The sequence below is a fragment of the Episyrphus balteatus genome, chromosome 1 (assembly GCF_945859705.1).
Source record: "Episyrphus balteatus chromosome 1, idEpiBalt1.1, whole genome shotgun sequence".
Lineage (NCBI taxonomy): Eukaryota > Metazoa > Arthropoda > Insecta > Diptera > Syrphidae > Episyrphus > Episyrphus balteatus.
In genome coordinates, this window is record NC_079134.1 from 142398912 (window position 1) to 142415284 (window position 16373).

The 16373-nt window shown below is 27.8% G+C and overlaps 1 protein-coding gene across 16 annotated transcripts in view; it reads left to right on the forward strand.

Moving 5' to 3' along the window:
- Positions 1-16373, forward strand: part of LOC129907880 (serine protease inhibitor 42Dd) — a 52044-nt gene that overhangs the window by 14129 nt on the left and 21542 nt on the right. For 10 of the 16 annotated variants that reach the window (XM_055984335.1, XM_055984340.1, XM_055984344.1 and 7 more), the window contains exon 3: positions 302-443. In XM_055984335.1, the coding sequence (XP_055840310.1) occupies positions 302-443 (142 nt within the window). Of the gene's footprint in view, positions 1-301; positions 444-688; positions 911-1259; positions 1529-3524; positions 3822-4388; positions 4605-6685; positions 6813-6891; positions 6992-15730; positions 15888-16373 lie in introns of those variants that run through there. The other 6 variants (XM_055984338.1, XM_055984337.1, XM_055984339.1 and 3 more) reach the window with 6 other exon arrangements.

The following is a 16373-nucleotide window of genomic DNA, read 5'->3' on the forward strand; positions in this document are numbered from 1 at the left end:
ACGAAAAAAAAAATACTGTAAAAGTTTCAGCCCTTAATATTAACATTAAGTACCGCCGCATCGCAAATTTTTATTTCCCATATGATTTACATGGGAAAGATTGTGTTTTTGAGTTTGGAATTTTATAACTTTTTAATGGTTCATCAAAAAGTCTAGATTTAATCATTTTCTTGTATAAAATTGAACGCTATTGAAGAAACTATCTTTAAAAGTTGTATTTTAATTTAATTTAATTTAATTTAAAACTTTTGAGTTTTAAAATTTCGCTATGGATTTTTTAATAAAACATATTTTCTTTTAGATGGGAATCAAAAAAATGTTTAGTGATGATGCAGAATTCGGAAACCTTTTGACCTCCGACGAAAAGCTCTACGTCTCTAAAGTCATTCACAAAGCTTTTATTGAAGTAAATGAGGAAGGAGCCGAAGCTGCTGCTGCTACTGGTAAGTTAAATATCCAAATAGAACACAGAAAAAACATTGCTTTTTATTTTCCTGTCCTCATTTTTTTTTTTTTTTTTTTTTTTTTTTTGAATAACATTCTAAAAATTCGTTGTACATAAATAGTTATTCCTTTAATGCGCTCTACCTTATAGTAGTAGCCTCTCTACGTTAGCTTAATAATTTTCATATAATTTTTGTTGCTTTTTTTGTATTTATTCACATACGTGTTGTTGTTCTTCTTATAGCTTGTGTTGTTCGCCGTAAACGCTGTTTAGATATGTCAAAACTCAACGAATTCAATGCAGATCATCCATTCATAGCTTTGATAGTTGGCGGCGGTAGCCAGAAAAACCGTTCAATTCTCTTCTTTGGGTCTTTTGTGAACCCTGATAGTTGTTTAATTGAAAAAACACATGATGAACTTTAGATGTGAAATTCATAATTGTTAGTTATTTAAGACCAACTTAAAAAGTTAATTGTATTTTTCTCAAAAGTTTAAATCATCAAAAACTATATAAATTATATTTTCTCATATCAAATCTCATAAATAAATAAAGTAAAAAAGTTAGATTTAAGAAATTGAAACATGCTTTGTAACTCGTACCATTCTCAAAACTCCATCTTTGATTTGAAAATCTTAAAAGAAATAACAATTTATTTTAAAATGCTCTTATTATTATTTTTTTTTTGTTTTCACCTTGAATCCATCTACTTTGTGTTGGGCTCATTTTAAAAATAAAAAAAATACATCCGACACCCGCCCCTCCCGCCCCCTATTTATGTATTTGACTAACTTAAAAAATGAATTTTCTTTAGGAATGATTATGATGAGAATGTGCTTAATGCTTCCTCTACAATTCGAAGCCGTTCGTCCATTTGTTTATATGATCAAAGATCCCAATTCCATTCTCTTTACTGGAACTTTTGTTAACAAGGATTAAATTTTCCACACGTTATAAGATTCAATTTATTTTTGTTTTATATTTTGTTAACTTAAAAAAATGTTAATGCACATTTACAATATATTTTAATAACAAACATTATTTACTGTTAATAAAGTTCCTTTTTAAGGCGTTTGTATCTTATATGCAATTCCTGTTTTTTTGTATTGTGATGGATTTATTTTTGACAATAAAAAAGCTTGCGGTCGACACACTACTTATTTAGCCCCTGAAGATCCCAGATGCATTTACAAACAAAGGGTACAGGAAAAATAAAAACAAAAGCCCATTCCAACACATTCCGGAGAAAAACGCAATTTGTATTAACCCTTAACCACCTACCCTCTATATGGGCACTGACTGTGCTTATATATTGAGCTCTGTTACAGTAGGAGCCTAAAATTTCGAATTCTTCGTATTCATTCTTATAAACTAACATATCAAAGAATTAAATAAAAATAAAAAATGTAATATAAAAAAAGTCTTCAACAAAATTACAAGGCACCAAAATTCACAATTTTTCCGTTGCGGTCTGTGAGACCGCAGGTAGGTGGTTAAGGGTTAAAGGCATTTCATTTATTTATTCTTTTTAGAAAAGCTTAAATTGTTTTCAAGTTTGGAAATAAGAAAATTGCTGAAAAAAAATTGATAAAGCAGCATCATTTTGAGTTTCCCCTTTTGTGGGCGTGGACCCCACGTTTGAAAACACTGATGATAAGTGATTTCTTCACTTTCCTACGGAAAATTAATGTAATGTTGGATTCCATGTAGACAAAGCTTATGACGTAGTTACTTAAGGTAGCACAGTCAAGGAGAGAATGGATTTCTTTAACAAACAATCCTCTCCAGCGAGTTCGCTTCTTGACAAGCTGCCTTCAGTCTTCGATTGCGCCCATTAAGCTTGTTGAGGTTGTTCATCACTTGAAAACGCCACTTAAGATTAAGTTTTGCCCTGCTACATTGTCTATTAAGGTTAGATACAAAGACTGGCATTTTTTCATTGTTTTGGCCATCTAAGGTGCTGTCTAGCTTTGTGAGTTCAGCACTAATGTTAAGGAACGATCAAATACTTCAGTTTTCTACTGCCCGATTTTGATGAAGTAGTCAGAATTGTGCAAGGTGATTTGTCACAAGCGAAAGAGCTTTGTGAAGATGTGAAATGCCTCTTTACAGTACTTTTCTATTAACGTGGTTAAATTCGACTTTAAAATCGACAAAAGCATGATAGTTTGATTATTTTAAACTTTGAACAAGAACAATATGCGGGGAAATTCCAACATTCATTAAAATATCATTGTCATAAATTAATTAGTGTACTAGTTTCAAACGGCTTTAAACGGCTAAGCCGAATTTTAATTAATTATTCACAAAGCTGTGAGGTGGATAATTAAAGTACAAAATTGATCAGAATACATTTAGCGAAATCCAACGATTGCCTTTTGCAAGGAACAGTAATTCTTCAGGTTCTCATTTTGGAGAAGTTTGACATCATGATTTCAAAATCAAACCAATTTAATAACTGAATAATTTGAGGTGCCGTAACTTCTACGATGAGGCTCTGCAAAAAATGAGGAAAATATTGAAATTTTAGGTAAATTGAAAAATTCATCTCTAGTATTCATTGTGGGTTAATGGATGTGATAGCAAAAAAATTGAATTGAAAATGAACCAGGTGTTGGGAATTTTATCGGAAGTGTTATGAAAACGGTTTCCTTGTACCACGGGTCAAGAATAATGTTTTTGCTTAGAACGAGATGAATTTGCTATCAATGACGTGTGGTAACAACGTGCATAATGTTAACCAATTGAAATATGGAAGAGGAATTTCGTTAAACGTGCATTATTCGTATGCCAAGTTGTTGCCAAGACTTCAACTACATTCTTAATAGGAACCCAAAGGTTATGTACTTATTGGAAAACCCTATATATTTGAACACGCTTTAATTTTTTTTATCAAGTGTACATCAATTTTTCAAGGTCTTTCTTCATATTCAATTTATTTATGTGCTCCACCCTTTTTTTTTAAAACCACAATTTTTTAAAATTATTTATGTTGTCTGCTTACAAAAATTAACAAAACAGAAGTTTCCTGCGATACATATTTTTTTTTGTAACTTAATAAATATTCAATTTTGTTTAGGAATGATTATGATGATGAGATGCATGATGCTTCCTCTACAATTCGAAGCCATCCATCCATTTATTTACATGATCAAGGATCCAAACTCTATTCTCTTTGCTGGGACTTATATCAACAAGGATTAGATTTCTTTCACATTAGTTTTCTGCTCAACAATTTGTCTAAATTTTGTACACATTTCTTTTAAGGATTTTTTTTTTACGTTTAAAGTTTTTAATATATTATTTATATTTTTTTTTTAATACATAATTTAAATTTTTGTTAAATAAATTGGCATTCTATTTTCAATGTTTAAAATGTGTTTATTTGTTGTACATGGTGAAGGAAGTTTTAGGTAATATTTCCAATTTAAAATGCATCTTCTTGTTAAATGGACGACGTTCTTTATTATCTGTGAGGCTTAAAGCAAAATATTACATATTTAACGTGCTATGTAAATCGGAGGAAGGTGAAATATTTAAAGAACATAATTTCAAAAGTCAGGACCTTTAAAAATGGGGTGTTTATTTATATTGCAATGACTGAATTGGAGTTTTCGAAATCAAATTATCCAAGACGGTTCGAAAATAAAAAAAAAATTGATCGAGATAATCGATGAAGTGTTTTGGTTGCGGTTCAATAAATTGGATGTCATATTGAGTATACATTTTTGCACTCACGCAAATTTATTTGTTTTCATTTTCTAATTCTAAAACATGGTATATTTTGGATACATTTTAATTCAAATTAATTATTTAACGTTTGTATTTAACAAAGAAAAATCATTACAAAAACCAACTTAACAAAAAATGTCCTCATTGAATTTTTCACATAAGATCGAATGTCTATTTGACCTCTTGTTAACCTATTTTTTCTTAAATTCAGGAGCTATCATGATGGCCCGAATGTTGCGGATCCCCATTAGATTCAATGCTATTCATCCATTTATATATTTTATAAAGAGCAACAAATCGATTTATTTTACTGGAAAATTAATTACAAAAACATAGTTTTAAGATGCTTTGCATTGAAAATATTGTAATGATGTCCATTTTGCATTTTTTTTATCAACTAAATAAAGTTACCAAAGACTCAATTTTATTTTTAACAGATCTATTAAGGAGCTCATACATCGGAATGGTATACTGGTAGCGGTACGGGTACAGATATAAAATTGTAATGCAATACAGGCACCAATGTGTGTACGAATATAAACCACTTCAGGACTACGTACGTTGTACCTGTACCCCTAAACAGTAACTATTTTATGATGTGTGAGCTCCTTAAAAGTATTAAAGTGTTTTAATTTTTTGTGATTTAAATAATATGGTCCCTCGCGTTTTTTTTTGCTATTTTAAAAGAGTAGGTAAAGTCAAATATTTCAAAGAAAACATTTGTAATCTTTAAAATTATTTTGAAAATAGTCAATAATGAGAGTTCGAATTCTAAGATTTTTACAAGAAAATTTGAAAAATATTAATTTTAGATAAAGTAAAAAACACATAAGGTGGATTTCATCGTCGTGTACAGACAAATATGCATTATAATTATTCGTATTTTTAGACTGACTTGTCTGGACAATAATTACTAATTTTTTTAAGACATTAAAATAAAAACAAAATAACATCACGGACAGACTTTCAAATTTAACTAAGATACTGTATATTTATGTCAAAGAATGTTATCTAAAGGGCTGAATTGCCGAAACAAAATTATTAAATTAAAATTATTAAAACAAAAAAATAAAAATCGTTACGAACGTTTTTAGGGCTTTTTTTTAAATTTTACTATCATTTCAAATCTGAAACTTTTTCAAAATCCTAAAATTAATGGTTTATGAAAATTTTGTTAAAAAATAATTATTATTATAATAATTATTTTCAACCTACAAACTATGGAATACATTTATACCGCATTATTAAAAATTAAAAACGATTGTTTCCTGGCGGACTTTCACGGCTGTTCTAATATTCATTCGAATTTAAAAACCGAAACGAAAATTGAATCCGTACGGATTGAAAAAAATTGAATAAACACGGCTGTTCTGATTTCCATTCTACTTTTTTGTTGGAGAATATTGTTTTCCGGCAGCAAATTGCTACTCGAATTACGGCAAACATTGGATTGTAGATCCGTTCTTTTTTGGAAACACCTATGAATTTTTAAAATGTGTTCGAATACGGGATTCGGAGCAGCTAAAATTTGAAAACGGAAGAAAATAGAATTCGAATGGAAATCAGAACAGCCGTGTTTATTCAATTTTTGAAATGTTTTAGTTTGCACGGTCTAATAGTTTAGTAGTTATAGTAATATGGTATGAATGATTTTTAGCAATATTCATAAGATTGATTTCTCAAAAAAAAAAAGTCAAAAACACAGGAACGTAGAAGATTCAATATTCGAGGTTTGACAACAACAGAATCTTCAGAAAATTCAAGATTTTGGGAAAGGAACATCATGTTCTAATAAATAAACCCTACAACTTTTTATCAAACAAATGGGTTACCGCTCTAATCCCGGGAGAATCAGGGTTGCCATGTGTTGAGAATTCATGTTTTTTATCTTAATTGGAATTGAATAAGCACACATCTAGGTAATGTTATTTTTTTTTATTTTTTGTCTTAATTAAAATGTACACTTCTTAAAATTGCCGCTGTTTTAAAATATTTTTCTTCTTTATGTTGGCCAATATTAAATATGAAAAAAGGCTAAAACATTGTCCCTATTGCATTCAGTTGCATTATTTTAAAGTCGTTCGCTTGACTTTGATTTTAACATTATGCTTCGCCAGAATTTTGAATCCAACGAATGTGAATTAAGTATTTTTTTTTTGGTCATTAATTTTGAGATCAGAATATCGGATATGTGGCCATTTTAAAAAGTACGCTTCGGGCAAACGGCTTACATTGTCTTACAGAAAAAAATATTTTTTTATGTAAGAAAAAAAAAGTGTCATATATTGATCAATATATTTGTATGTTATATTTAATTCTTATCCATATTTATTCACTATTTTAGGTGTTTTTGTTCCAATCTTTTGAGTGTGATCGCAAACATTGTAAACGTTTTCAATTCTATGCACATTTACACGAATAATTTTAAAATGACTGTGCCTTGAGATAATAAAATTAATTTTAAGAATTCTAATAGAATATAAATGTAACTTTCTTTCTTAAATTCAGCTGCTATTATAAAAGAGAGATGTTTACCACCAAAGCCTAAGAAACCTAAACAATTTACAGCCAACAAAGCATTTATGTACTTTATAAAGAGCAAACGTTCAAATATATTTGCTGGAACAATTTTGAGGTAGTACCTAAATTAAAAATAAGAATTTTTTTTCAGTGTTAAGACATATGTGTATATACCTCTTTTTTGTTTGTTTTAGATGTGAGCCCAAAAAGCCATAAAATATTTTTTGAAATCGGGAGATTACCACATCAAAAATCGGGGAATCAGTAAAAATTAATAAAAAAAAAAAAAAAAAAAAAATCAAGACTTTAAATAAAACAGATTTTAAACAAAACAGAATCTTTAATTTCGATAGAAAAATTCCTCTTTAGCATTGTCATCAAGTTCTGAGTTGAATAACAACAAGCATAAAATTCCGGCCTGAACATTTTTTATTTCATGAGCAAAGGCTGAGATGTGGTTTTGTTTTAATATTTAACTAGAGTAAAAAGAATTCTCTGTTGCTATCTACTTTGTTTGTCATTTTGAAATATTTTGAGGTTTAAAGTGGGGGGTTAATTTTAGAATTGATAAAATCGACAAAACGATAATCGTTAACGTGATTGTCCGTTTTTTGCAACATCACAGTTTGAGAACCTTCAAAAATATTTGAAAAAGTTCTTGAATACCGAAACAGGAAATGGTTTAAAAATGTTGTAGAAAATAAAATATTTCTGTTTTAGACAGTACACAAAAATGTCTTATTTATGTATGTGTAAAAATTTTTCTAAATTAAATATTCGTTGAAAATGGAAATAAAAGTTAATTAAATTCAACTAAAACATCGCGCATTTTGAATTGTCTAACGATTTTAAAACGTTTCTTTTTAAAGAAAAATCTTGGGAAAAACCTTGCAACGCTGTCGTTTCGTCCCCCAGTATTTAGAATCAGGTATAGAGAACTAATATTAGTGTTTAACTCTTTGGCAATAGACAGAGTAGCTTATGTCGATTAAAGAAATTTTTGAAAATTTCATTTTCAGTGTTATTTTTTTTTTGAGGTTTTTAATTTTAATTGAACTGAAATTTTGTCTCTACATTTATAGCTTAATTTCTATGATTTTGTTTTTAAATTCAATTTTTTTTTTTTTGACTTAAGCTACTCTGTCTTAATGCCACAGAATTTTTTGTTTGTAATTATTCAACCAAATTTTCTGAATTTGAGTAGCTTCCATTTTTTAAAAATGTACCTGGATAAATTAAAAAAACCAATACGAAAATATATTTTGCATGAATTTAGTTTAAATTTATTAAAATTTTTTTAACGCAATTTTATTTCATTTGCAAATGCATTTATTTTATATAAAATATTTTTATAAGCCCGCTCTGGTGTAATAATGAAATAAAATCCTAAAAACTTCGGCTAAATCGAATATAAAATATCCATGAAACATCCAAAAACAAATAAATGAAAACGAGACTTTTACCTATCGTCTATAAGCGCTGCCGTTTTGAAGACATTTTTTAAAAGATTATTGGTCTACAGAAAAAAATTTTTCAATCGTCAAAACGATATCGTCTGATAAAAATTAACTATCGCTTTGAAGTGAAGCAAGATTATCGTCATAACGATATCGTTTGTCGATAATGAATTACGGAATGATCCTGTTTGTTATTCACGTATTCTCTTAAAATATTTTTCCATTATGCATAACCAAATAGTATGAATAAAACAGATAGATTTAAACCATCAACTGTTAAAAAAAAAAAGAAAACAAATTAGACGAAAGGAATTTTTAAAACGTTTAAGTGAAGTTCTACCAACTTTAAAATAAAATTTTAAATGTTTCTATGAAAAAAGTTGTTTTTCTCGTTCGTGCACGCAATCTTTGTATATATGTAGGTCTGAAAAGTGGATAGCTGTTATTTGTCTAGACATTTCTTAAGATATTTAATGCAGCTGCAGGCTGAAGATTTTTCTGCTAACATTTTACAATTACATCTTTTATATGGAGTTTTTTTTACGTTTTTTTTTTTATGAAAAATTGATTTTAAAGATTCTTTTGATTTTTTTTCAGTTTTTGAAATGGAGTTACTTGTATTTTATTGTTTTTTTTTCTTAATTCAATAAATGCTTAAACTGAGCTAAAAATAACTGTGATATTCATTGGTTTAAGAATGTTTTAATCAGTTAAATGACAATTGGAAAAAATTCCAGTAATGTGAATCCCTCTAAAATCCGAAAACGCCTTGTTTTAATTAGTTCACATTATCGAGGGACTACTGTATAAGAATATTTGTATATCTTTTTTTTTTTTTTGTGAAAGATTGTTTTATTTAGAGGGAGTAAATTAAAAACATTATTAAAAACGTTTTATTATTAAAATGAGCCTTAGGATAAAAGGGTGTTTATTTTCGTAAAGTAATATGACAAAAAACCAAATTGAAAATGGTACCCAATTAAATTAGTCAAGAAGAAATTCTATTATTTTAGATTAAAGGGTGTTTTTTTTCGAGGAAATTTGGAAATTTTGAACTGAAATTGTATTGGGAGGTATTATTGGTGCATAATGTAAAATGAATATGATTCATGGAAAATTTCAGAATCTTTATGCATTCATTAATTTATGTGTTTTTTTTTTTTATGTGTGTGGTCGGTCAAGAGCAACGTAAAAAAGTATAAACAACCATTTCTTTCCACGTTTTCTCCAGTTAAGAGTTTATTTTTATAAAAGCACAAAATTTTCATAGCTTTTTGTGCCGTTTTGCATTAAGTAAACCGTAATGCGAATATTTATTTTGTATTATAATTTTATAAACAATAATATTTTTTTTTCTTAAATTCAGTCGTAAAAGGGAGAAAGAGGTGCTCAATGTCAAGGCCTAAGCCATTTTTAGCTAAACGCGCATTTATGTACTTTTTAAAGAGCAAAAATATGATTATTTTTACTGGAACATTGTTGAGGTAGTAAATTAGTAAAAACGAACTTTTTTTTAACGTTAATAAGCATCTTCACTTCTTTTTTTTTTATAGATTTGAATACAAAAAACAAAGCAGCCAATCTTTTGTAGAAAAGCGCACGTCTTGGTTTTCAAAAAGACCTAGAAAATATTAATTAGATTATGAATAATTGACACCGAAAACAAAATCGGCTTTAGTTAGATGGTTCCAAATAACAATGAGGTTTTTTTCAATTTTCACTTAGACGATTAATAGAACTTTCAAGTGTAAAATATCTAATTATAAACTAAAGAAAACAAAAAAAAAAAAAAAAATAATTTTGGGGAAAATTTTGAAAAACTATAACTATGCTTTTATAATGTTATCTAAAAGGCTCAAAAATTTCAAAACCTATTTGTTTGTCGTTTTTTTCCTCGCTTTTCAACTTCTTCTCTACATTTCAATCAGATACCTTATATCAATCTAGAAACATAGAAAGTTTCATTGTTAACAGAGTTTGCACCTCAGCTCTTTTTTAAGGTCAGTATTAAATATTGACAAGTGTAAATCAATGAGCTTTACACGAAAACAAAATTTAATTGCTTACAACTATGAGATAAATTCGTCGCAATTATGTAAATTATCAAATTTTTCTGACCTAGGAATCAATTTAGATCCGAAACTAACTTTTACTGATCATTATAACCACATTATTAAAAGAGCCAATGTAACACTTGGCTTCATCAAAAGATTTGCGAGGGAGTTCGAGGATCCATATGTTTTGAAGGTTCTATATATTTCATTTGTAAGACCAATTCTTGAATACGGATGTATAGTGTGGGCACCTTACTATATGATTCATATAAACAGAATTGAAAGTGTTCAGAGAAGGTTCATGAGATTTTCGTTGCGTTTTCTTCCATGGTCCGATAGAATTGTCCTACCTCCATACTCGGATAGACTTAAACTTATTAATTTACCATCACTTTCAGTTCACAGAGAGTATTTGCAATTATGTTTTATAATTAGGATAATAAGAGGCTCAATATCTTCTTCAGTGTTGGATCGACTGAATTTTAATGTTGGGCGTGCTGGTTTAAGAAATAGGTTACCAATTTGTGTAGTTTTTAGTAGATCTAACTATGGCGTCAATAGCTCTATGAATCAACTAATTAATATTTTTAACAAAAACTTTCATATAATCGATTCTATTAATGATAATGTTAAATCCCATAAATTCAAAAATAGCTTCTTTAATCAATTTAATTAATTTACCAGAATGTTGTTTTTTCTGTTGTTATTCATATTAGTACATTTAGTTTCAATGTTAATATATGTATATTTTATTGTGATTAATTGACAATTATTACTCATATATTGAGTTTAAGTTTAATGATTCCATTGTTAGTATTTAAGCTTATTTCTAATGTTAGCATTTAACATATATTAAATAAATAAAAAAAAAAGTACTGCAAATTAAATTGAGCACAATATAGTTTTTTTTTAAGTAATCTCGAGTTTTATTCTAAGTCTGGGATTGAAAGTAGGTGATAATCTTAGATTTATTGTAGCTGAACCCAAATCTGAGATTTAGCGAAGTAGGTTTATAATAAATCTCGAGATTTATTCTAAATCTACTTAGCTAAATCTCGGATTTAGCGTAGGTGGAAACATAGTATAAAGGCCATATTACTCACTAGTTTGAAAAATACATCTGGATGTAAAATTGTCAAATGTCAAAAATAAATCCCAATCCAAAATAGTTATCCCGATTTTAACTATGAAAATGGTTAAAAAATAGTTAAAAATGACTATTTTTTTCTCTGTGTGACAGTGAATATTATGGGTTTTTATTTATTTTTGACACTTCAATGTCTTTACATCCAGATGTATTTTTTAAACTAGTGAATAATATTTCCGTAAGACTAAATAAATTTAACATCTGAATTATGTAATCGAAATTTAGGCTATCTAAAAATCTGCAAAGGCTGAACATTTTATGGGGTTCCCGCGACCAAATTTCGAAAATCAATTTCTTGTCCCACAGTAGGATTGTAACAATATCAATTCTAAAAAAATGTATTTAAAATTAAAAAACAAAAATTTTCTGCATTAACAAAAATAAGTGCATTAAACATAATATTTTTAATGTCGTCAAATTTCTTACAATTTGGAATATCTGATCTTACATAATTACATAATGAAGTTTGACAGTTTAAGGGAAAATTTTTCAAATTCTGAGAATATCTTAGTAATTCTAAGTCGAAAAACTTATTGGGTAATTTTCTCGATTTTGCTCCGTTTTTAAGGTTTCCATTTTGCCAAATTTTCACTGATTTTTAAAAACTTTAGTTTTGTTCAAACAAGAATTCTGTTTATCTAAAGCAGGCATGTCAAACTCAATGGTAACGAAGGGCCAAAACAGCGAGATCAAAATTTTTATTGGCCGCAGAAAAAAGTAGAACCAAAATTTGTATGAAATTTTTTATTAAAAAAAAACAGGAAAAATGATTACATTAATGTATTCCATTTACCATGTTTTTTCTAAGACCAAGGTTAGTTAGGCTGGATCTTATAGGTAACTCATTCGGCTTAATGACTTAAATAACAACTCGCATCGACAGGTACATTTAACAGGAAAAAAGCGAAGAAAACCAAGAGAACTTGTCTTTCAAAGACATAAATCTGCAAGCCTTTTTCATATTCAGTATGAAAGTTTATATTTTTTTGTGGATTATTTTTGATACGACCGATAAGGATAGATGCGGATTAACTTAAAAAAAGTAAAAGAATTCATAAATTTCCATAAATAATAACGTGTAAAAGGGATTAAGCTCTTAAAGACATTTTCGTTTTGATTCTACGATTTCGGAATATGCTTGAGGCTAAAAGATTCTATATTTGTGCATAATGGGGTTCTTGCCATAAAATTAAGAATGTCACGTTATTCTTCTATACAAAAATAAAGTAAATGGACCAATCTGGAAACTCTCTGGTCATGAAATCCATAGAAAACGTCTTTTAGGGCTGTACGTTATTTTTTATCAAAATTTAAAATTAAATGAGACAAAAAAAATGTTGGATATCTGAACAAAAACTTTAAAAATTGAGCAACATGAAACAAAAAATTGCAATTTTTTCGCTTAGGCCTAATAATATGGCAAAGTACTGTAAATAATAAACTTAAACTCGAAATTATAAAAAATGTGGACTGGGCCGCAAGTTTGACATGCCTGATCTAAAGTTTAGGGGATTTTTTTTATCAAAAAGGATTTAAATCGTTTTTTTTATTTACTTATAATTTTTTAAAATAGAAATGATTAAATTAAAATGAAAAAACAAAAAAATTAAGCAAATAAGAAAGACTCCAAAAAAGCTTTATTAAAAAAATAGGTTAAAATGGTTTTATTTTTAAGAAGTTATAAAATATTTAAATACAAATTTGTATTTTGGATTTAATTTAAATCACTAACAAGTAAACGTGTTTATTTCTTTACTTCTTACAAAAAAAGCTTGAAATATTGAAATTACCTACTGGCAAGTTTTTATTTAATATATTTTTTTATTTCCTCTTTAATATTATTTTTCTAGTTTAATATGTGTTGGCTTTTGAAAACCTTAACATAATAAACCTTTTTGAAGCAAATAGCAACCTTCCAACGCTCATCAAAACTATCTTAACGAAAAATGTTTTTTGTTAAATTTATCAAATTTTTTTTATTAAAAAAAAATATAGGAATGAAAATCATGAAAAGGAAATACATACCACCTAAGGAATTTAAGGCTGAACGCCCATTTCTATATTTAATTAAAAGCAAGAACATTATTTTCTTTGGAGGAGCTTTGCTTACAGGATTTGCAAACAATTTATAAAAAAAAAATCGGAAATCAAAATTTTCTTTTTGATATTTGAACAAATATTAATTTGGTTAAGTAAGTTAAAGAATAAAAGATTATATAGATTTTGATAATAATAAAAAACTATGAAACTAAACCCTTTTACACTTTTATTGTTCTATTAAGGATTTTGTATATAAATTTCCGAACTAAAAATACTATACATATGTACAAATTGAAATAATTTACTATATAGATATTAAATTTTAACTCTCAGAATTTATCAAAATTTGCAAAGAGTAGACGCAAATGCCAACGGCTTAGTAATGCAGTTGTTTTTTGTTTTGTTTATAAACAAAAATTTTCTCAATCAAATCCCGAACTTCGGAGTTAGGTCGTTTATGAGATTCCAAAGCTAGGTTAGGTCGTATTTTTTGGGCAACTGTTTTTTCGGAGCTTGACAATTATTCACCTACTTAAAATTTTTTTTATAGAATTCTGAAAGTTTCTTTTGTTTTTTTTTTTTTTATATCTCACTTAAAAAGTGTAACCTCCCATACAAATTTTTCAAGTTATACCAAATAACTCCAAAACGGCTCTAACCATTTTGGTTAAAATTAAATATTCAAAGCAATTGCAATAAAACTGCATTTTTATTTTTTCTCAACAACAAAAACAATTTTTTCATTCAACAAAATTTTGTCCTAAATGTCGGCTCGTCCCCAATCTCAACAAAATTTCTTTAAAATTTATGTAGAGGCAGCTCTTAAAATTTATAAATAAACTAACATAAGTATTTTGAACTGAAAGAGCAAGTACTTGCGACCCAGTCGTTCATTTTATTTTTAAGGCATCACCGATTTTTACGCCGATTTCATAAGTTAACATTTTATACCATATTTTCTGCATGTAAAAAGGGTTGGGTCGAAATCCCGAAAACCCAAAATACTGAAAATCTAAAATCCCGAAAAATTCAAATCTCGAAAATCCAGAATCCCGAAAACCCAGAATCCCGAAAATCCAAAATCCCGAAAACCCGAAGTCCTGAATCCCGAAAAATTATATAAGATGAAAAATTTGATTTTGAAAAAAAAAAAAATCTTAAGTATGAAGTTATGAAATAAACACATTTAAAAAACAATATAACTGTTTAATTCCACTAATAAATTCATTGAACCAAAATCAAAACAATTGTGAGTTTTAATATTTAAATTATATTAATTTGTGTTTAAAGGGACACGGACAGAATCCCGAAATCCAGAAAGACCAAAATCCAGAAAACCCTAAATCCCGAAAACCCAAAATTCTTAAAACCCAAAATCCCGAAAACCCAAAATCCCGAAAATAAAACTGAAATTTTAACTGAAACATAAAATCAAAACCAATTAAAAAACTATTTTAACATACAATTATTATAAGTTAAATATGAATTAAAACTTATAATTCTTTTGATTTTAGTTCAACGATTTTTCCAACTTTACTCAATCATAACAAAACACGACTGAAAGCACAATAAAAACTTGAAATCATGTAAAAAGAGATATTAACGGAATCATACACTTATTATAATGTATTGTTTTTCACGTATTAACACCTTAATTTCACACTTAGGATTGTTTTCGAAACCGAAATCCCGAAAAATTATATAAAATGAAAAATATGCGCAAATTTTTCATTCTAGGTATATAATTTTTCGGGATTTTTGGTTTTCGGGATTCTGGGTTTTCGGGATTTTGGGTTTTTGGGATTTTGGGTTTTGGGATTTTGAGTTTTCGGGATTTTGAGTTTTCGGGATTTCGGTTTTCAGGATTTTTCCCCCAATCCGTGTTTAAATTTTTACTTAATTGGTGTTTTATTTTCGGGATTTTGGCTTTTCTTGATTTTGGGTTTTCGAGATTTTGTTTTTTTTCGGGTTTTCGGGATTTTGGATTTTCGCGATTCTGTGTTTTCTGCATTCAAAATTTCGTAAAAAGTCTTTTTAATTTTGAACTTTTTGAAACAAACAATAAAGTTTTAGATTTGGCTTTGAATTTGAATTACATATTAACAAGTAAAAGAAGTAAAGAAAGCATAATAGCTTACACAAAAAAAAAATTGAGATAATGAAATTACCTACTGACACTGTTTTAATTTAATATTTTTTTTTTCTGAATTTAATTTGTGTTGGCTTATGAAAAAATAAACCTATTTGAAACAAATAGCAGACTTCCATCGCTCAAAAACATTTTAATTGTTTTTTTTTTTCAATTTAATAATTTTATTTAATTAAAAAAATATAGGACTGAAAATAATCAAGAAACGGAAATACACGCCACCTAAGGCACCTAAGGAATTTAAGGCTAATCGTCCATTTCTATATTTAATTAAGAGCAAGAACATGATCTTATTTGGAGGAGCTTTGCTTACAAAGTGTGCATAAAGTTGACAAATAAATAAATCGAAATTTGTTTTTGAAAACTAAATACATTAAATATTAATTTGATGTAGTTAAAGAATAAAAGTTGTATAAATTTGTAGAATAAAAAAAAAATTATGTATATGACTAATGCACTCACTTGTTGTTCTTAAATGGATTTTGTACAAAGATTTTGTCATTAAAAATATCGATATGCTTTTCTATCAAATATTTAAATGTTCACTTAAAAACATAAACAAAAAAAAAAAAACCCTTAAAATGTTAACCAACCCAAAGTTCACAAATCTAAATAATTAGTATGTAAAAAATATTAAATTGTCATTCTCAAAATCTATCCAAATCCATACGAAATCTTTTCCTAGTTGAACATCTGTTATTAAAGTACCTATCTAAAATGTTTGATTCCTGTCAGATTGTTTTAAAAATTCCTTCAAATTCTTTGATGTACATAATGTCTCCCCCATTTCTTCATTTCACTCTTTGTGAGTCCAATAACTTTCAATAAT